Source organism: Capricornis sumatraensis, chromosome 3, assembly GCF_032405125.1.
Source record: "Capricornis sumatraensis isolate serow.1 chromosome 3, serow.2, whole genome shotgun sequence".
NCBI classification, from domain to species: Eukaryota; Metazoa; Chordata; class Mammalia; order Artiodactyla; family Bovidae; genus Capricornis; species Capricornis sumatraensis.
Genome location: NC_091071.1, coordinates 157240532 through 157261842, shown reverse-complemented (window position 1 = coordinate 157261842; position 21311 = coordinate 157240532). Strand labels below are relative to the sequence as shown.

General features: G+C 39.0%; 1 protein-coding gene across 2 annotated transcripts in view; it reads left to right on the top strand.

Moving 5' to 3' along the window:
- CUL3 (cullin 3) overlaps positions 1-21311 on the top strand; it is a 105701-nt gene that overhangs the window by 39177 nt on the left and 45213 nt on the right. For both annotated transcript variants that reach the window (XM_068967170.1, XM_068967171.1), the window contains one exon: positions 16285-16398. In XM_068967170.1, coding sequence (XP_068823271.1) covers positions 16285-16398 — 114 coding nt within the window. The remainder of the gene's footprint in view (positions 1-16284; positions 16399-21311) is intronic.

The window sequence follows — 21311 nt, the reverse complement described above, 5'->3', positions numbered from 1 at the left end:
TTTCCAAGTTGTGTTATTTTTTTAAAGTTTTTAAGAAAAATGTTTTTAAAGTAAGAATGTATTTTTTTTTAATCCAAAATTTAGGTGTTTTTTAAAATCTTTAACATGTAGCAAATTTTCTTTATGGAACTATGAAAACCTGTTGTCCTAATAGGCATCATGTGCCCCTGCTTTGACTTCTTTAATACTGTTCATTGAATTCTACTTTGTGTTGAGGTCATATGGATGCTAATATTAGGCTCCTCCCTTCTACCCTCCTCTGTAGAGATTGTTAAGTGAGTGCATTTTATATTCCCCATGGTGCCTAACACCCTGCTTGCTTGTTGAAACTAATCTTTAAATATTAGAATTGTCAGCTCAGGGAAAAAATTTTATGTATCCATTTAAATTAAGACCTTCATTTTGGACACTTTGTGAAATTTTTAAACTTACGTTAATAAACTATGTATACTTAATAAACTTACAGAAGAATCTTTTGACAGTGGTCACAAAAAACGTTTCCCTGAAATGGCTGTCTTTTAGTTTTGATGATACTGGTATGAATCCTCTTATAAAGGTGGCCAACCTTTATTCTAAAAATAAGTGAAAATAATGAGAACAGTACTGTGAATCTAGAAAATATCAAAAAGGCAGTGAATTTTATTCCAGTCAGGAATCTGTCATTAGTGAATTCTTAGACAGTTTAAAGTATCTACAAAAGTTAAAATTAATTCTCCTAATCTTTAGTAGGATAAACCTACTAGACAGTGTATTGAAAAGCAGAGACATTACTCTGCTGCCAGAGTCCATATCCTCAAGGCTATGGTCTTCCCAGTGGTAACATGTGATTGTGAGAGCTGGACTGTAAAGAAGACAGAATGCCAAAGAATTGATGCCTTTGAACTGTGGTGCTGGAGAAGACTCCTGGAAAGTGCCTTGGACAGCAAGATCAAACCAGTCACTCTTAAGGAAAATCAGCCCTGAATACTTGTTGAAAGAACTGACACTAAAACTGAAGCTCCACTATTTTGGTCATCTGATGCAAGCAGCCGGTTCACTGGAAAAGTCCCTGATGCTGGAAAAGATTGAGGGCAGGAGAAGAGGGCATCAGAGGATGAGATGGCTGGAAGGCATCACCGATGCAATGGACATGAACTTGGGCAAACTCTGGGAGATGCTGAGGGACAGGGAGGCCTGGCATACTGCAGACTATGGGTTTGCAAAGAGTTGGACACGATTGGTCGACTAAACAACAGCAACCTTTAGTAGAAGTTTGCTTTGAAATACAAAAGTCTTAAGGTTGTTATATATTATGAATTAGCTACATCTATTCATCAGATTTAATGGAGGTTGGCTGCATTATGAACTCCTCAAAATATGAAGTAAAGTAATTCTTTCTAGTTATGGAGAGATTTTGTTCTTGAAAAGAAAGGAAGGAAAGCAGTAATCAAGTGGAAATTGAGAGTTGAGAATCAGTAGTGTATAAAATATGTGAATATATATGTATGTGTGTGTTGTTTCAGAAAATTTTCTGAGCATGTTGTTAAAATGCAGATTATGATTCAGTGGGTCAAGCTTACAGATGATGACTGTGATGATGAGGATATTGACCATAATTCTACTCTGTGCAGACGACATTCTCAGTAGCAAGATTCAAATAATGTTATAAATAATGTGACAAGTAATATTTTAATGGAAGCAAATGCTTATGTGGCATTTAATGTGGGCTGGGCACTGTTCTAAGTATTTTATGCATGTTGGCTCATTTTATCCACAAAATAACTCCTTGAAGTAAGGGCTATTTTATAAAAACTGATAAACAAATGAAGGTTTCCCTGGTAGTTCAGTTGGTAAAGGATCAACCTGCAATGCAGGAAACCCCAGTTCGATTGCTGGGTTGGGAAGATCCACTGGAGAAGGGATGGCCTATCCACTGCAGTATTCTTAGGCTTCCCTGGTGGCTCAGTAAAGAATCCGCCTGCAGTGCGGGAGACCTGGGTTTGATTCTTGGTTTGGAAGGATCTTATGCAGAAGGGAACAGGTATCTATTCGAGTATTCTGGCCTGGAGAATCCCATGGACAGAGGAGCCTGGCTGGCTGCAGTCCATGGGGTCACAAAGAGTCAAACATGACTGAGCGACTGACACACACTATCATTTCCACACAAATGAAGTCGCTCGGGGTCACACATCTACCTAACATTGGCTCTATGATTTGAATCAGGCAGATGGGGTTTTTAGCATCTGTATTCCTGTGCTGCCTTTATTTATCATGTAATCTTTTAAATCAAGAATCTTTGCATAAGGGGAAGAGCTGTGAAGCGTTTTTCAAAGGATGCGTCAGATTAGGAGCGATATCTTCTACACTTCATGGCTTGGCTTCTGTTGAAATTCACTTATATATTAAGCCACGTTTATTGATAGGTTTATATCACATCACTTCATATTTTGAGATCTTCAGGAATTATTTTTTAATGACATTTTTAGGAAATCCCTGCCTGCCTGCTTAGCTGTGTCTGACTGTGACCCTTTGGACTGTAGCCCACCAGGCTCCTTTGTCTATGGAATTCTCCAGGCAAGAATACTGGAGTGGGTTTCCATTTCCTTCTCCAGGGAATATCCTTGACCCAGGGATCGAACCTGCATATCCTGTGACTCCCGCATTGCAGGTGAATTCTTCACCTATTGAGCCACCAGGGTAGCCCATTTTTTGGAAAAATAGGATTTATATAACTGGTAAAATTTGTAAAATGATAAGTTCCCAGATTATATATGCAGGGCTCTGAAAAATTCAAATGCTGTGAGAACTTCAATGCTATTTTTGATCATGGTAAATGTTGCCTATTTTTGTAAATACTTGGTTTCATCAGGTGAAACAAGCAGTATGTTTTGGAATTTAGAGCCAAGAAAAAGGTACGTAGCGAGTATCCAGTGACTCTTGTCAGTCTCAGGCACACCTTGTTTTATTGTGCTTTTGCTTTACTACATCTAGCAGATAAATGCATTTTTTACAAATTAAGGGTTTATGGCAACCGTCTTCAGCGGGTTTCTGATGAACATTCCTGATAGGTGGGAAGAGGTCAAAATACCATATGGACACAAGTTTGGAAGAAGTTAACTCCTTGGATTACTTTGAAGGGCTCACAGTGTAGAATAAGTAACTTCAGATGTGCAAATAGCAGAAAAAACTAGAATTACAATTGGAACCTTAAAATGTGTTAGTCGTTCAGTTGTGTCCAACTCTTTGTGACCCCAAAGACTGTAACCTACCAGGCTGCTTTGTCCATGGCGTTCTCCAGGCAAGAATGCTGGAGTGGGTTGTCATTCCTTCTCCAGGGGAATCTTCCCGACCCAGGGGTTGAACCCACATCTCCTGCATCACCGGAATCACAGGCAGATTCTTTACAGTCTGAGCTACAAGGGAAGCAAGATGAAATGTACTTCTGGTACAGATACTGTCAAGGCTGTTGACATGACAAAAGGTTTGTTACATTAACTTAGTTGATGAAGCAGGTTTGAAAGGACTGACTCCACTTCTTACTGTTCGTAAAATGCTGTGAAACAGTGTTGCATGCTACAGAGAAATCATTCTTGAAGACTATTCATGTGACACACTTCATTGTCATCTTATTTGAAGAAATTGCCAAAGCCATCCCAGCATTCACCAGCCACCCCTGATCAGTCAGCAGCCATCAACACCTTGGCAAGATCTTCACCAGCAACAAGATTATAACACCTTGATGACTCAGATGATGGTTAGCTTTTATTTGCTACAAAATATTTTTAAATTAAGATCAGTTCAGTCGCTGAGTCATGTCTGACTCTTTGCGACCCCATGAATCGCAGCATGCCAGGCCTCCTTGTCTATCACCAACTCCTGGAGTTCACTCAAATCATGTCCATCAAGTCGGTCATGCCATCCAGCCATCTCATCCTCTGTCGTCCCCTTCTCCTCCTGCCCCCAGTCCCTCCCAGCATCAGAGTCTTTTCCAATGAGTCAACTCTTCACATGAGGTGGCCAAAGTACTGGAGTTTCAGCTTTAGCATCATTCCTTCCAAAGAACACCAAGGGCTGATCTCCTTCAGAATGGACTGGTTGGATCTCCTTGCAGTCCAAGGGACTCTCAAGAGTCTTCTCTTAACACCACAGTTCAAAAGCATCAATTCTTCAGCGGTCAGCTTTCTTCACAGTCCAACTCTCACATCCATAACATAACCACTGGAAAAACCATAGCCTTGACAAGATGGACCTTAGTTGGCAAAGTAATGTCTCTGCTTTTGAATATGCTATCTAGGTAGTAAGCGTCTTTTAATGTCATGGCTGCAGTCACCATCTGCAGTGATTTTGGAGCCCAAAAATATAAAGTCTGACACTGTTTCCACTGTTGGCCCATCTATTTCCTATGAGGTGATGGGACCAGATACCATGATCTTCGTTTTCTGAATGTTGAGCTTTAAGCCAAGTCTTTCACTCTTCTCTTTCACTTTCATCAAGAGGCTTTTGAGTTCCTCTTCACTTTCTGCCATAAGGGTGGTGTCATCTGCATATCTGAGATGATTGATATTTCTCCTGGCAATCTTGATTCCAGCTTGTGCTTCCTCCAGCCCAGTGTTTTTCATGATGTGCTCTGCATATAAGTTAAATAAGCAGGATGACAATATACAGCCTGGATGTACTCCTTTTCCTATTTGGAACCAGCCTGTTGTTCCATGTCCAGTTCTAACTGTTGCTTCCTGACCTGCATGTAGGTTTCTCAAAAGGCAGGTCAGGTGGTCTGGTATTCCATCTCTTTCAGAATTTTCCACAGTTTATTGTGATCCACACAGTCAAAGGCTTTGGCATAGTCAATAAAGCAGAAATGTTTTTCTGGAACTCTCTTGCTTTTTCGTTGATCTGGCAGATGTTGGCAATTTGATCTCTGGTTCCTCTGCCTTTTCTAAAACCAGCTTGAACATCTGGAAGTACACAGTTCACATACTGCTGAAGCCTGGCTTGGAGAATTTTGAGCATTACTTTACTAGCATGTGAGATGAGTGCACTTGTGCAGTAGTCTGAGCATTCTTTGGCATTGCCTTTCTTAGGGATTGAAATGAAAACTGACCTTTTCCAGTCCTATGGCCACTGCTGAGTTTTCCACATTTGCTGCCATATTGAGTACAGCACTTTTACAGCATCATCTTTCAGGATTTGAAATAGCTCAACGGGAATTCCCTCACCTCTGCTTTCTAAGGCCCACTTGACTTCACATTCCAGGATGTCTGGCTCTAGGTGAGTGATGATACCATCGTGATTATCCGGGTCATGAAGATGTTTTTGTACAGTTCTTCTGTGTATTCTTGCCACCTCTTCTTAATATCTTCTGCTTCTGTTAGGTCCAGACCATTTCTGTCCTTTATCGAGCCCATCTTTGCATGAAATGTTCCCTTGGTATCTCTAATTTTCTTGAAGAGATCTCTAGTCTTTCCCATTCTGTTGTTTTCCTCTATTTCTTTGCATTGATCACTGAGAAGGGCTTTCTTATCTCCTCTTGCTATTCTTTGGAACTCTGCATTCAGATCTTTGTATCTTTCCTTTTCTCCTTTGCTTTTCACTTCTCTTCTTCTCACAGCTATTTGTAAGGCCTCCCCAAACAGCCATTTTGCTTGGTCTTGATCCCTGTCTCCTGTAGAATGTCACGAACCTCCGTCCATAGTTCAACAGGCACTCTTATCTATCAGATCTAGTCCCTTAAATCTGTTTTTCACTTCCACTGTATAATCATAAGAAATTTGATTTAGGTTGTACCTGAATCGTTTAGTGATTTTCCCCACTTTCTTCAATTTAAGTCTGAATTTGGCAGTAAGGAGCTCATGATCTGAGTCACAGTCAGCTCCCGGTCTTGTTTTTGCTGACTGTATAGAGCTTCTCCATCTGTGGCTGCAAAGAATATAATCAGTCTGATTTTGGTGTTGACCATCTGGTGATGTCCATGTGTAGTCTTCTCTTGTGTTGTTGGAAGAGGGTGTTTACTATGACCCGTGCGTTTTCTTGGCAAAACTATATTAGCCTTTGCCCTGCTTCATTCCGCACTCCAAGGCCAAATTTGCCTGTAACTGCAGGTGTTTCTTGGCTTCCTACTTTTACATTCCAGTCCCCTATAATGAAAAGAACATCTTTTTCTGGTGTTAGTTCTAGAAAGTCTTGTAGGTCTTCATAGAACCGTTCAACTTCAACTTCTTCAGCATTACTGGTTGGGGCATAGACTTAGATAACTGTGATATTGAATAGTTTGCCTTGGAAACGAACAGAGATCATTCTGTCGTTTTTGAGATTGCATCCAGGTATTGCATTTCAGACTCTCTTTGTTGACCGTTATGGCTACTCCATTTCTTCTAAGGGATTCCTGCCCACAGTAGTAGATATAAGGGTCGTCTGAGTTAAATTCACCCATTCCAGTCCATTTTAGTTTGCTGATTCCTAGAATGTTGGCATTCACTCTTGCCATCTCCTTTTGACCACTTCCAATTTGCCTTGATTCATGGTCGTAACATTCCAGGTTCCTATGCAATATTGCTCTTTATAGCATCGGACCTTGCTTCTATCACCGGTCACATACACAGCTGGGTATTGTTTTTGCTTTGGCTTCATCCCTTGATTCTTTCTGGAGTTACTCCTCCACTGATGTCCAGTAGCATATTGGGCACCTACTGACCTGGGGAGTTCCTCTTTCAGTATCCTATCATTTGCCTTTTCATACTATTCATGGGGTTCTCAAGGCAAGAATACTGAAGTGGTTTGCCATTTCCTTCTCCAGTGGACCACATTCTGTCAGACCTCTCCACCATGACCTGCCCGTCTTGGGTTGCCCCACGGGCATGGCTTAGTTTCATTGAGTTAGACAAGGCTGTGGTGAGTGTGATCAGATTGACTGGTTTTCCGAGAGTGTGGTTTCAGTGTGTCTGCCCTTTGATACCCTCTTGCAACACCTACTATCTTACTTGGGTTTCTCGTACCTTGGATGTGGGCTATCTCTTCACGCCTGCTCTATGCACTGTTTAGACGTAATACTATTGCCCACTTAATAGCCTACTGTGTAATGTAAACGTAAATTTTATATGCACTAGGAAACCAAAAAATTCGTGAGACTCGCTTTAACAAAAAAAATCTTTGTGACTTGATTTGTTGCAGTGCTTGGTTTGTTGCAATGGTTTGGAATCAGAACCATGGTATCTTCAAGGTATGCCTGTATTTTTAAAACAGTGGAAAACCCTGCTTTTAAAATCACACAAAACTGGTATAAATCATATTAATTAGGGGAAAGAGCCCACCCTGAAATGGTTCTAAGGCATTGCATGAGTGCCATTGATCTGATCAACCTGTCATATTCCAGGAAGAGAAACTACAGAATGTATAGGTTAAGTAACTTGTTCAAAGTCTTTGTAATTGCCCTCGGTAACTGCAAATACAAATTTGATTGTTTAGCTCCTGAGTGAACACTGAAATGCTATAGATTTCTAAGAAGTCACACCTCTTAACATGATAGTGTTTCCATGGTACCCTTAAATGTTTTCTCTCTCTTTTTTTTTTTTAGCATATGCACCATATTATTCATGTACCTTTTGATGTTTTTAATACATGGTATATATTTCCGTGGAAAATAATGCCAAATACAAATGTCTGTATTTTTCAGAGGTTTATCTCTATTGGAATTAAGTTTTGTCCCGAGTTTGAAGATTTTTTAAAGCAGAAAGTCCTTTTCAGTAGTCCATATCATCATTAATTATATGGCTTAGTTCTTGTTTCAGTAAAGTTGAGAATTAAAATCTTAATTACTACTTTTAGTTGATAAAATTTCTTGGTGTTACCTAGGTATTAGGATTGGCTTGCTGGGATTTGCTCCAGGCATTTAAACCTTAGAGGGTGAAAAGGTTTTAATTAATGATGAAGAATAAATATGTGTGTGTGTGTGTGTGTGTGTGTGTTACAGAGTGGGAAGTTTATGTGTAGACTATAACTCTCTAGCCATGAGCTGCTGGCCCAAGGGCAGCCTGCTTGTCAGTCCTTTCAGCTCCCACTCATGCTCCTACCTGCTGCCCTCTCCTGTCATTACCGTTTCCACTTTCATACCTTCGCCAGTAATCTGATTGATTTGAGAATGTATTTCTTACAACTTGGATGTCAGTTTATCATTGAACACAGTGAACTTACATTATTATGGCATTGAAAAATAAAGGCTTTGTTTTGATTTACTAATCCACTTTAATCTTCACTGAGGGTGTAATGAAAAGGACTGGGAAAGCTCTGTTCACAGAAATGGAGGATGTAGTATGTCCATTTGAATTATTGAAGAGGCCTCTGTAAAGTTTGGTGTACTCAAAATAATGATTCTTCATTGTTTGGCATTCAGGTTGCTTTTATGAATAATGATTGTGGCATCATCAGTTCAGTTCATTTGCTCAGTCGTGTCTGATTCTTTGTGACCCCATGAATCACAGCACGCCAGGCCTCCCTGTCCATCACCAACTCCTGGAGTTCACTCAAATCACGTCAATCGAGTTGGTGATGCCATCCAGCCATCTCATCCTCTGTCATCCCCTCTCCTCCTGCCCCCGGTCCCTCCCAGCATCAGGGTCTTTTCCAATGAGTCAACTTTTCACATGAGGTGGCCAGAGTACTGGAGTTTCAGCTTTAGCATCATTCCTTCCAAAAAACACCCAGGACTGATCTCCTTTAGGATGGACTGGTTGGATCTCCTTGCAGTCCAAGGGACTCTGAAGAGTCTTCTCCAACACCACAGTTCAAAAGCATCAATTCTTTGGCACTCAGCTTTCTTCACAGTCCAACTCTCACATCCATAACATGACCACTGGAAAAACCATAGCCTTGACTAGACGGACGTTTGTTGGCAAAGTAATGTCTCTGCTTTTGAATATGCTATCTAGATTGATCATAACTTTTCTTCCAAGGAGTAAGCGTCTTTTAATTTCATGGCTGCAGTCACCATCTGCAGTGATTTTGGAGCCCCCAAAAATAAAGTCTGACACTGTTTCCACTGTTTGCCCATCTATTTCCCATAAAATGATGGGACCAGATGCCATGATCTTTGTTTTCTGAATGTTGAGCTTTAAGCCAACTTTTTCACTCTCTACTTTCACTTTCATCAAGAGGCTTTTGACTTCCTCTTCACTTTCTGCCATAAGGGTGGTGTCATCTGCATATCTGAGGTGATTGATATTTCTCCCGGCCATCTTGATTCCAGCTTGTGCTTCCTCCAGCCCAGTGTTTCTCATGATGTACTATGCATATAAGTTAAATAAGCAGGGTGACAGTATACAGCCTTGATGTACTCCTTTTCCTATTTGGAACCAGTCTGTTCCATGTCCAGTTCTAAATGTTGTTTCCTGACCTTCATGTAAGTTTCTCAAGAGGCAGGTCAGGTGGTCTGGTATTCCATCTCTTTCAGAATTTTCCACAGTTTATTGTGATCCACACAGTCAAAGGCTTTGGCATAGTCACTAAAGCAGAAATAGATGTTTTTCTGGAACTCTCTTGCTTTTTTGATGATCCGGCGGGTGTTGGCAATTTGATCTCTGATTCCTCTGCCTTTTCTAAAACCAGCTTGAACATCAGGAAGTTCACGGTTCACGTATTGCTGAAGCCTGGCTTGGAGAATTTTGAGCATTACTTTGCTAGCATGTGAGATGAGTGCAATTGTGTGGTAGTTTGAGCATTCTGTGGCATCATAGCTTATGTTAATAATACAATAATGAAACGGGACCCAATTTGAGAACATAAATGTTGCAAGTTTTAAAAAATAAATATACAATAAAATTATCCTTTTAATTTCATGTACGATTCTGTGAATTTTAACCCATGTATAGGTTTGTATAATTGCTGTCACAGTCAGTATGGAATATCCTTCAGCCCCCCCAACATTTCTGGTTTTCCTTTGTAGTCACATCCTTCTTCCACCCTTAATACTTGGCAACCACTGATCTGTCAGTGTAGTTTTGTTTTGTCAATAATGTTGTATAAATGGAATCATACAGTTTGTAGCCTTTGAGACTAACTTCTGTCATTCACATAATTATTTTGCAATTGAGCCAGTCTGTTGTGTATATCAATAGTTTGTTCCTTGTTGTTGCCGGATGATATTCTCTTGTTATCAGTGTATCAGTTTGCTTATCCATTTACCTATTTATTTATTGCAAGACATTTGGGTTGTATAGTTTCTTCTGGTTGTGAACAGAGTTGCTGTGAACATTTTTCTGCAAGTTTTTGTGTGGATACAGGTTTTCCTTTCTCTAGGATAAATTCCTAGGTGTGGGATTGCTGGGTCATATGGTAATTGTATATTTAACTTCATAAGTTACTGCTAGACTGTTTGCTGGTGGGATTGTGCCATTTTGTATTGCTGCTAGCAATGTATGAAAGTTTTAGCTGTTCAGAATCTTTGCCAGCACTTGGTACTGTCAGTATTGTAGCCATTCTGATGTATGTGGGTAGTGAGTGGTATCTCATCATGCTTTTAATTTGCCTTTCCTTCCTACCTCATGTTGATGAACATCTTTTCATGTGCCACATTGCCTTTTTATATCTTACTTGGTTGAGTGTCTGTTCAAGTCTTTTTCCCATTTAAAAATTGTTTGCTTTCTTTATTGAGTTGTAAGAGTTTGGGTTTTTTTTTTTTTAATTCTTGGTACAAGTCATTTGATACTTTCTCCCTGTCAATAGTTTGTCTTTTTATTCTTTTAAGAATACTTGCAGAACAAAAAATTTCAGTTTTGATGGAGCTCATTTTATCATTTTTTTTTCTTTTATACCTCATGCTTTTGGTGTTAGGTTGAAAAGTGTTTAAATCTCAGATGACATTTTTTTTCTTACATTTCATTCTGCTATACCCTTTTTCTTTGAATTATTGTGGTGTTTCGGAAGTGAAATGATACAGCAAGAAATTTGTCTCTTAAAGTAAAGGTTGATGTTGAATGTTAACAATGGCCTAAGAAAATCAGAACTTAGAACCACATATAGTATGATTATTATTATTATTATTAGAAACATTCATATTGAGGAACTTTTGCAAAGGGAAGGAACAAAAATGGCTGGTTTAGCTCTTAAAGTTAAAAGGCCCCTAATCCTGGCTGTTATATCAGAATCACCTGGGTAGCTCTTTAAAAACAAGAATACCCAAGATTCTCTTTCTCTTAGATCCTGTGTGGGCCCCCGACTTTGTGTGTGTGTGTTAGTCACTCGGTTGTGTTCAACTGTGCGGCCCCATGAAACTGTGGCCAGCCAGGCTCTTCTGTGCATGGAGTTCTCCAGACAAGAATGTTGGAGCGGGTTGCTGTTTCCTTCTTAAGGGGATACTCCTGACCCAGTTCTCCTGCATTGCAGGTAGATTCTTTACCATCTGAGCTACCAGAGAAGCTTTTTAAGATAGGCTCTCTTTTTTAAAGCAGTTTTTGATTCACAGCAAAATTGAGCAAAAGGTATAGAGATTTCTATATGCCCACTGACACATGTACAGTCTCCCCCACCACAAGCATCCCTGCCAGAGTGGTGCAGTTGTTACAGTATTGAACTTGGAACACTGGCTTATCATTATCACCCACAGTCCATCATTTACATGATGTTTATTCTTGGGGGTGTTTATTCTATGCGTCTTGGCAACTGTTTAATGAAATACCATTACAATAGCATACAGAATGTTTTCACTGCCCTAAAAATCTTCTGTACTCTGCATATTCATTTTTCTTTTCACTCTAAGCCCTGGCAACCACTGATCTTTTCTACAGTCTCTTAAAGTTATGCCTTTTCCAGAATGTCATGTGATTGGAATCATATCGTACGTAACCTTTTCAGATTGACTTCTTTCATGTTGTAGTATGTATTTAAGGTTCTTCTGCATCTTTTTTTTTTTTTTTCCATGGGCTTGATTGCACATTTCTTTCTAGTGCTGAGTGATATTCCATTGTCTGGATGTACCACAGTTTTATTTATTCACCTACTGAACGGCATCTTCCTTGCTTCCGGGTTTTGGCAGTGACAGGTAAAGCTTCTATAAACATTAGTGTGGGGGATTTTATGTCGACATATGTTGTCAACTCCTTCGGTATTTACTCTGGGAAGCATAATTTTCTGGATCACATAGTAAGAGTATGTCTAGTTTTGTAAGAAACTGCCACTGTCTTCCCAAGTGGCTGTATCATTTTGTGTCCCTCCCAGCAGTGATTGAGCATTCGTTCCTATTGCTCTGCATCCTCACCAAATTTGGTGTTGTCCTTGTTTGGGATTTTGGCCATTCTAATAGATGTGTGGTGGCATCCCATTGTTTTAATTCAGACATTGAACATCTTCTTAAATGCCTATTTGCTATCTGAGTATCTTTTTGGTGAGGTGTCCAGGTCTTGCCAGTTTTAAAAGTTGAATTATTTTCTTACTGCCGAGTTTTAGAAATTCTTTGTGTATTTTGATTAACAGTCCTTTATCAAGTGTATTGCTTACTCCTTGGAAGGAAAGTTAGGACCAACCTAGACAGCGTATTAAAAAGCAGAGACATTACTTTGCCAACAAAGGTCCGTCTAGTCAAGGCTATGGTTTTTCCAGTGGTCGTGTATGGATGTGAAAGTTGGACTATAAAGAAAGCTGAGCGCAGAAGAATTGATGTTTTTGAACTGTGGTGCTGGAGAAGACTTTTGAGAGTGCCTTGAACTGCAAGGAGATCCAACCAGTCCATCCTAAAGGAGATCAGTCCTGGGTCTTCTTTGGAAGGACTGATGCTGAAGCTGAAACTCCAATATTTTGGCCACCTGATGCGAATAACTGACTCATTGAAACAGACCCTGATGCTGGGAAAGATTGAAGGAGGGAGGAGAAGGGGATGACAGAGGATGAGATGGTTAGATGGCATCACCGACTCAATGGACATGGGTTTGGGTGGACTCCAGGAGTTGGTGATGGACAAGAAGGCCTAGCGTGCTGCAGTTCATGGGTCTCAAAGAGTTGGACTTGACTGAGCGACTGAATTGAATTGAATCAGGTGTATGTATCTTTCCTAAATATTTTCTTCCAGTCTGTCTGGTCTTCTTATTCTCTTGATTGAAATCTCTTAGTCTCTGTAGGATTCTGTCTCTTTGCCAGGTTTATGATCTATTGTTTTAAATTACTGTGTCTTGCTTTATCCTTTGCAAGGCTAGATACTTTGCATAGTCATCAGTTTTCAGCTACTGCTTTAGCCTCTTGTCACAGCTGGTACATCATCCTGCTCTCAGCTTCCATGATCTTGTTAAACTTGTTCTTCATCGTCTCATTCTTCACATTCCAGCTCTTCATCTGCATAATGTTCATATAGATTTTTAAAATAATGGATCTGGTCACAATATGATTGGCAGGACCCTTTGGTTCTGATACCACCTTTATCTCAGGGTCCTTTTTCCCCTTTGCCTTTGCTAGTGCAGAAACTAATTATGGTTTTGGTAGGGTGTAAGATTAATAGTGTTACATATCCCCCACTTTCTGTTTCAAACTTTCTGTATTGTTATGTTAATAATTTGTAAGATAAAGGTTAAATGTTTTGTCATTTTATGTGTGTTTTGCTTTATATGCCAGCTTAGTCTTGAAAAAGCCTGTTTTGATCTTCATAAACATTAAATTTTCATCTCATTCTTACCATTTTATTGTATGTTTGGACAAATAATCTTTCACTTTTCATATATGAGTACAAAGATACTTTCTGAAACAGTTTTAAAGGAACAATTTCTTGCTCAGAGTGATCTGAATAAGAGATGATTGCAGCAAGTATATTTAAGAGCATTTATCTTTCATCTTTTAGTCATATCTGTGTGTGATCATTCAAAAATAAATACAACAAAATTAACTCTTAATAGCAACTTCCTTTCTGCTGAGTAGAATTCACTATTACTGATCTGTCAGGATAATTTTTTGAAGTATAATGCAAATAAAGCAGTGTTATCATTTATAACACTGTGTTAGTTGGTTGCATTTTAATTTTGTTGAAAGGCAGTATCTTATACTTGCTGATATATTTTTAGAATATAATTAGTGGTTACAGAAAATATGCCTTATTTTATAACTTTTAAATTTAATAGGTAAATTTTTCATTTATTCAGCAAATATACCAAGCACATTTTTGCATTCTTAAATCAGAATGACTTTATAAACAGAGTTAACATATAACTTGCTTTTATAACAAAGGGAATATTTTCACTTAAATCCTTTCAAATGATTAATTTCTAGATTTTCTGGTGTTTAGAATGTATAATACTGTTTCTCTAGTATTATCATGATTTTAATTTAATTGCTGCTCAGAGTTTAGAGGGTCAGTGAATATGAAGCTTGATGAAGAATTTTGTAAATAGGCACATTTTCAGCTTGCCTGGGGTTTTTTGTTTAGCATATGGGAGCTTGCATATGATGTGTGGTTGACTTAATTACTTGAAATATAATGTTTTACCACTTTGCATGAAAGTGTTTAACATAGTACTGTCAACTGATACGGATGTTTATCACTTTTAATATTGTCAACATATTTATGGAGTAATCTCTTGGTGATATATTTAAAGTCAAGTAGCTGAGTCTTGTGAACAAGAGTATATAATAAAATTTTTAATTATGTGGTATAGACTAGTGGTTTTCATACTGGATGTTTGGTAGAATAGATTAATTGTCCCACCAGTAAAATCTCCCACTATTTTTCTTCTACATGTAAGAAAACATAAATTACAGTTTTCTTAGCTTCTGCTTTCTCTCCCATGTGTTGAGAATTGTGTGTGTGTGTGTGTGTTTTAAATCTTTGGCACTTAAAATCACTTTATTCTAGTTCTAATACACATGTTTATTTACACGTGTTTATAATTTGGGTTTTAGGTGTCAGAAAGCACTGTGACTTCAGATTCTTCCCAGCCTGAAAAAGTTAAACCACTGCTGTAGATTATCTATGGTAAAGAATGTTTAGAGATTAAAAAAAAAATGTCTCTTTAGGCTGGAGTTACTGAGAGTTGAGGTGGACCGTGGCAGATTGGTTGGATTTGAAAAACTGGCATTAATCGTCCCAAAGTGTCATAGGAACTTAGAGGACAGATGCAGTACTTCATGACAAAGCTAAAACCAGAGTCTAGATTCTGTTTCCTAGTCAAAGAATTTTTCCATTGGACTGATAACATAGCAGAAAGAAGTAATGGTCAGTAACCTGTTACTGGAGAAGGTGTGAATATACTTGCGGATTGTGGGAAAAAATTCCTCAAGTCTTATCAGAATTGCCTTTAAAGGGTATTTCAGACTGGAAGGAACTTTACGCAAAGGCAGATATGGTGAAAGAACTTACCTTGTTGGAGGTGAATCATGGTATTGGAGGGTAGCGATGAAATAAAGGGTCTTTTATATGCCAGGCACTGTTCTAGATGTGGGAGGTACACATCAAGAAGAGAAAAGCCTTGCTGCAACAGAGCAATAGTAAACAGATAAATATGTAATATACTGGTAATTAGTGACGAATACTATGAGGAAAAATAAAGCATAGGGTGAAGAAGTAGAGGTATTGTTATTAAAATAGGATAGTCAGGAAAGACCTTTTTGTGGAGGTTAAACTTGAGTAGAAGAAAAGGAGGGGGAGTGAGCTGTGTGAACTAAGCAGAGATGGCAGAGCACGTTTGCAGTACGCAGCTTCATGGTAGTTGGAGTGCATTAAGTTAGTATATTTTATGCTCATTGTATGTTTGCTGAGTGTTAGGCACTGTCTTATGTGTATTTCAAGTGGTAATTCAGTCCTTAAAACAGTCCTGTAAAATGGATACTATTTCAGATATGAGGAACCTGAAGCATGGTGATGAAATAATTTACCCCAGGTTGCACTCCTAATCAGGGAACTGGTATTCAAGCCCAGGTAGTTTGACTCCAAAGTCAGTGTTTTTGACCATTTTTCAAAGACGGGGGAGGGGTAGTGTAGTAGAAAGTCTAACTGGAGTGCTAGAGCCTGGGACCAGTTCTGTGGCACCTTTGTAGTTCTTTTGTAAGTCTTTAGGATTTTATGCTGACAAGTTACATCATTGGAGGGTTGAGAAATGCCCAGGGGAGGTTGCTTTATGATTCTGGAGGTCAAGAGACTGGTCTGGACTGTACAAAACGTGTTTTGTTAGTTATCTGTATATAGGTTATATTATAGCTTACTTCTACTGGTCTGTAACATGTTTCTTTGATTTAAAATTGAAGATTTCACTTCATTATTTTGTTGAACAGATAATGTGCATGTATACATATGAGTGTGCATTGGGTGTATAAACAAACTGTAATGAACCCTTCTGTTAATAGGTGCGAGAAGATGTACTAAATTCATTGAATAACAACTTTCTTCAAACGCTAAATCAAGCTTGGAATGATCATCAGACAGCTATGGTGATGATTAGAGACATACTAATGTATATGGTAAGTAGAGCTTTGTTGTTTTTCCTTTAAGTTAAGCATTTCAAAACACAGTGTCATTTTTTCTGTCACATTTAGTTAGATTGTGCAACTCAGTGTGGAAAACGTTTCTTTTTTTTAATACCGTTTATATCATAAGGGCCAACTTTAGCTTATATGAATAAAATCTTAGTTGTTCGTATACTTAAGGATTAGAAAGGAAAAGATGTAATCTAGCACTTAAGCTTCAATATGGGAAATACTGAAAAGCCCATCCCTGAGTAAGGGGAGTTGAGTGGCAACATGAGAGATGAAAGCTAAATATTCTCTTGCAGATTTTTAACCCTAATGTGTTTATGTTTTCGGTTACAGGAGATACTGTATTAATGCAACTTTTTTTTGTAATAACTGTACTCTTAATAGCTGCCATCTGTCTCTCCCAATAGTATATGTGTATGCTCAGTCGTGTCTGACCCTTTGTGACCCCATGGACTGTAGCCCCCTAGGCTCCTCTGTCCATGGAATTGCCCAGGCAAGAATACTAGTGAGTTGCCATTTCCTCCTCTAGGGATGTGTGTTTATATGTGTACATGTACACACACACACACACACACATATGTATATATATTCTTCAGATATGTATTCCCTTTTTGACGTATAACTTTTTTGTTTTTAATCATTCAAAAAAAGACCTTGTTGATCAAAACAGGAAAACATTGACTTGAGCTAGATTGTTTAATAGCTTTCAAGGAGATTAAAAACTATCAGGTTTTTTAAAAAAAATACAATTATTAAAGATTCGTCAAGCTTCATTATTGGGTCTGCAGAGTCATCAAGCCCAATAACTTGTTTCTTAAGTGTTTATGGTTGGGAATTGAATTTACGTCTGGGAATAGGACTTAATGATTTTCTTCCAAGATTCTACTCTCTGCTTTGGAATTTTTATTTTCAGTTTCTTTAGTTTTTGATTATTAGTTGTAATGGTGAGAGTGGATCCTAGTTTCTTTAGTTGGTAGAATGAGGCAGTCTTTGAAAAGAATTTCCAGTGAGATCAAAGAACTATAAAGTTTTCTGTTCTGCTGAGTGAATTCAGTCAGGCCTATTACCCCAGGATTTGTGATGCTGGGAAAGATTGAATGTGGGAAGGGAAGGGGGTGCCCGAGGATGAGGTGGTTGGATGGCATCACTGATGCTATGGACATGAGTTTGAGTAAGCTCTGGGGGTTGGTGATGGACAGGGAGGCCTGGAGTGCTACAGTCCGTGGGATCACAAAGAGTGGGACATGACTGAGTGACTGAACTGAACTGATTGGCAAGAGCATCAAAAAAGGGCTACATCATTTTTCAGGGTTTTGGGAAAAGGTTTAGCAGATTATTTAGCCTTTCTGAGCCTCATTTTCCTCTTCACAACAGTTATCTTAATGTGGACATTTTGAGGTAAATGAGGTAGCCTGTGAAAACATATCATAATGTTTAGGATTTAAATGTGAAGTGACTTCGCTTACTGCTGTCTTCTTTAAGTTCCAGATTTGTTGAGTCTTTGAGTTTCAACACAGACACTGAGATAGAAAATCACTTGTGATTTTATAGTCCATTGCTCTGTTGATAAAAGGAGTATTTTGAAATAATATATACTTTTATACCCTGTGATTTCTTAGAATTTCTATTTTATTTCAGCACACACACTGCATTTTTTGTTGGTGGGGGCACAAAAGAAATCTCAGACTTTGAATCCTAGCTGTTATGTGACTGTAGTCAGGGAACTAATTATCATAATCAAGGAACTAATTATTATTCCTTAGCTTCATTTATAAAATGAAAATAATATTGTACTCATGGGTAGAGTAGCCATGAGGCTTAAAGGAGCCCTTCATGTGAAGCACTCATATGGCCTGGACTGTAGTATTTTGTTCAGTTAGAATTAGTAGTAATATTTTCCTTCATCTTTTCATCAAATCCATGCGGTAGTGTAACAGCCCTGGATAAACCCAGCCACTTGCCTTCCTTGGGCTTCTGCTGGTAGAAATCCCATTTGGGAAACCTTGTACTATGTGTCCATTTTCATGAACTTCCTCTACCAACCTTCCACACTGCCCAGAAGTCTCTAGTCAGCTCATTCTACCACTTTGAAACAATTATTTCTCTTCAAGCCTCCTGCTATCCTGCTGGTCCCCTTGCTGTTAATAAACAATCTCATCTGCCTTTCAGGGAAAGAGAAAGCATCAGGTAGAAGCTGTATTTATCTCTTGCCTCTGAGTCTGCAAGTTTCCCTCTACTTTCTCCGCCTTCTCAGAATAATATCCCGCTAAATTTTCTCTTGGACCCCTCCACTGCCACCTAGGATCTCCCATTACTATTCACAGCTAAATGTCTCATAGCAAGTGTTGACACTTGCTGTCTCTCTTTTCTCATCGGTTTGAATCTACCTGCAAGGTAGGAGACACAGATTCAGTCCCTGAGTCGGGAAGATCCTCTGGAAGAAGAAATGGCAAACCACTCCAGTATTCTTGCCTGGGAAATCCCATGCACAGAGGAGCCTAGTAGGCAAGTCCATGGGGTCGCAAGAGTCAGATACGACTTAGCGACTAAACTACCACCGTTCATTTTGAGTATATTTCAGTCATGCTTCTACCTCAACTCTTCTGTTCTGTCTTGCTCCTGTCTGCACATCTCTGAAAACAAAGCTCACTGCTAATCCTCACTTGCCTTGATTTTCCAGCAGCATTGGCACGCTTGAGTACTATTATTCTGGCATGGTTGGGTGCTTAGTTTCTGCGATCAAGTACTCCCTTGGTATGCCTCTGCCTTTCTGTTTCTTCTCAGTCACTCTTCTTTCTCTTCTTGCCCCTTAAAATAGAGCCATCCGTGGGGCTCACCTTAGGCTTCCCTCTCCTGGTACATGGTGCTCACTTCCCTTGACTCTCTGTAGTGCCTTTGTGCACATGACGCCTACCTTCTCTCTCCAGTCTCATGCTCTGAGATTCAGACTCGGAAATTCTTTGATCCAGCTGGTGGCTCCCTTCACTGTCTAGAGAGAGTTCACACTTGGCATTTCCAAGTGAGCTCATAATCAGTGTGATTCCATTTGATCATGACAGGAACCTGGGAATTAATCTTGTCAGTTTCTTCTCCCTTTTTTCCTACATCATATATCTCTAGAATGTGTAATTTCTTATTTTCATATCTGCCACTCAAGACCAGAGCACTTAGATTTCTCAGTAGCTAGTCATAGAACATTCATCATGCTCCCCTCTCTTCTTTTTTACATTGTTCCTAGAATTATTACTTTAAAGTGCATGATTCTTTCTCATCCTTCTCGCTCATCTTGGAATATTCACACCTGTGTTCTGTTGGGAGATGTTTCCAGAATGTTTCCTCTCTTTGTCATGAGTTCCTACTTTGAGGCTTTGCTTAGATTTCTGGTAAGCATTCCTTGCTCCATGCTTGGTACTGCCCGTGGCCCCAGCTGCTCTCATTGTACCTAGCGCTACTCCCTTTGTAGTATTTATCATTACTAGCAAGTGCTTAAAGCCTCACTTCCTCGCTCGACTGGACTGGGAGTGGTGGGGACGGGGCAGTGTTTGTATCATGGCTCTGTCTCCAACACCTAGCACAGCCTCCTGCACAACCTAGGCACTCACTGCATCTTAGAATTACTATACACATTTGTTAATAGATAGTGCATTTTTTCAAAATGCTTATTACAAATGCAAAATTTTAGATTTAGAAAGAGGTTAAAGTGATGTATTTTCATATTCTATAGATGTAATTCTTTCATCTTTCATTCTCTTCATTTTGCCTTTTTATGTGTAGTATTCTGGGCTTAATTAAATAAGTGTTTTTTAAAAATTAAAGTATAATTAATTTCAGTTAACACTGAAATGTGCAGAACTAAAGTGTACAAAGTTATTTTTGACACATGTATGCACATGTGTAACCAGTGCTTCAATCAAGATAAATTCTTCTAATTTTCCAAAAACTGCCCCCCCCAATTTTTTTATATTGACATCTCCGTTATTTTTTATGAAGCTTTTACCCTCATTCCAGACTTACCAGATCACTTTACCTGCTAGGTAAGACATACACCTAGGCAGATTCTTCTTCCTGTGAATACCAGCTCTGCCTGTTGGAATTTTAGAACTCAGGCTCACGGGAGAAGAGCAGGCGCTGCGCTGTCTCCCCGCCTTCCTGCTCCTCAGCTCGCTGACTTTACTCTGACAGGGAGAGGTCCATGTCTAAGATGTGCTGTCTCCCCGCCTTCCTCCTCCACGGCTCGCTGACTTTTACTCTGACAGGGAGATGTCTGTGTCTAAAATGCGCTGTCTTCCCGCCTTCCTGCTCCTCAGCTCGCTGACTTTCATTCTGACAGGGAGAGGTCTGTGTCTAAAATGCGCTGCACCAGCCTCAGTGTATATATACTGTGGGAAACACTGACTCTTGAAAGTGAAAATGGAATAACAGGTTACATGGAGGCAGCTATCGGTCGAAATTTGTCCCTGAACACTTTGTTGTTGGCAGGTTCAGCTTTCTAGAAAGAAAAGTGTACACATACCTCAAAATGGAACATGTGATTCTGCCACTATACTTTTTCTAACATTTGAGACTTAATTTACCTGTATTTAATCTGCTTTATTTTTAATTCATCCTTTTCTTTAAAAAAAGTTAACATGTTAAACTTCTAAGATTGGTTTGGGGCTACTTAGTATGTTTGCTTTTCAGTTTTTTAATTTTATGAAGAAAATTTGTCATATAATAGCTTTAATTATCAAAATAATCCACAGGTATATTAATATTTGCATATTTCTCCCCCTGTAAACTATAAAATAGCTATTATATCAAGGGAGAAATTAAATGTATGGATGGCATTCTGTAGCTTACTTTGGAGCAATTAGAATTCATGTCAAAAGAAATAGGAAAGCATTTCCTATTGTGGTGTG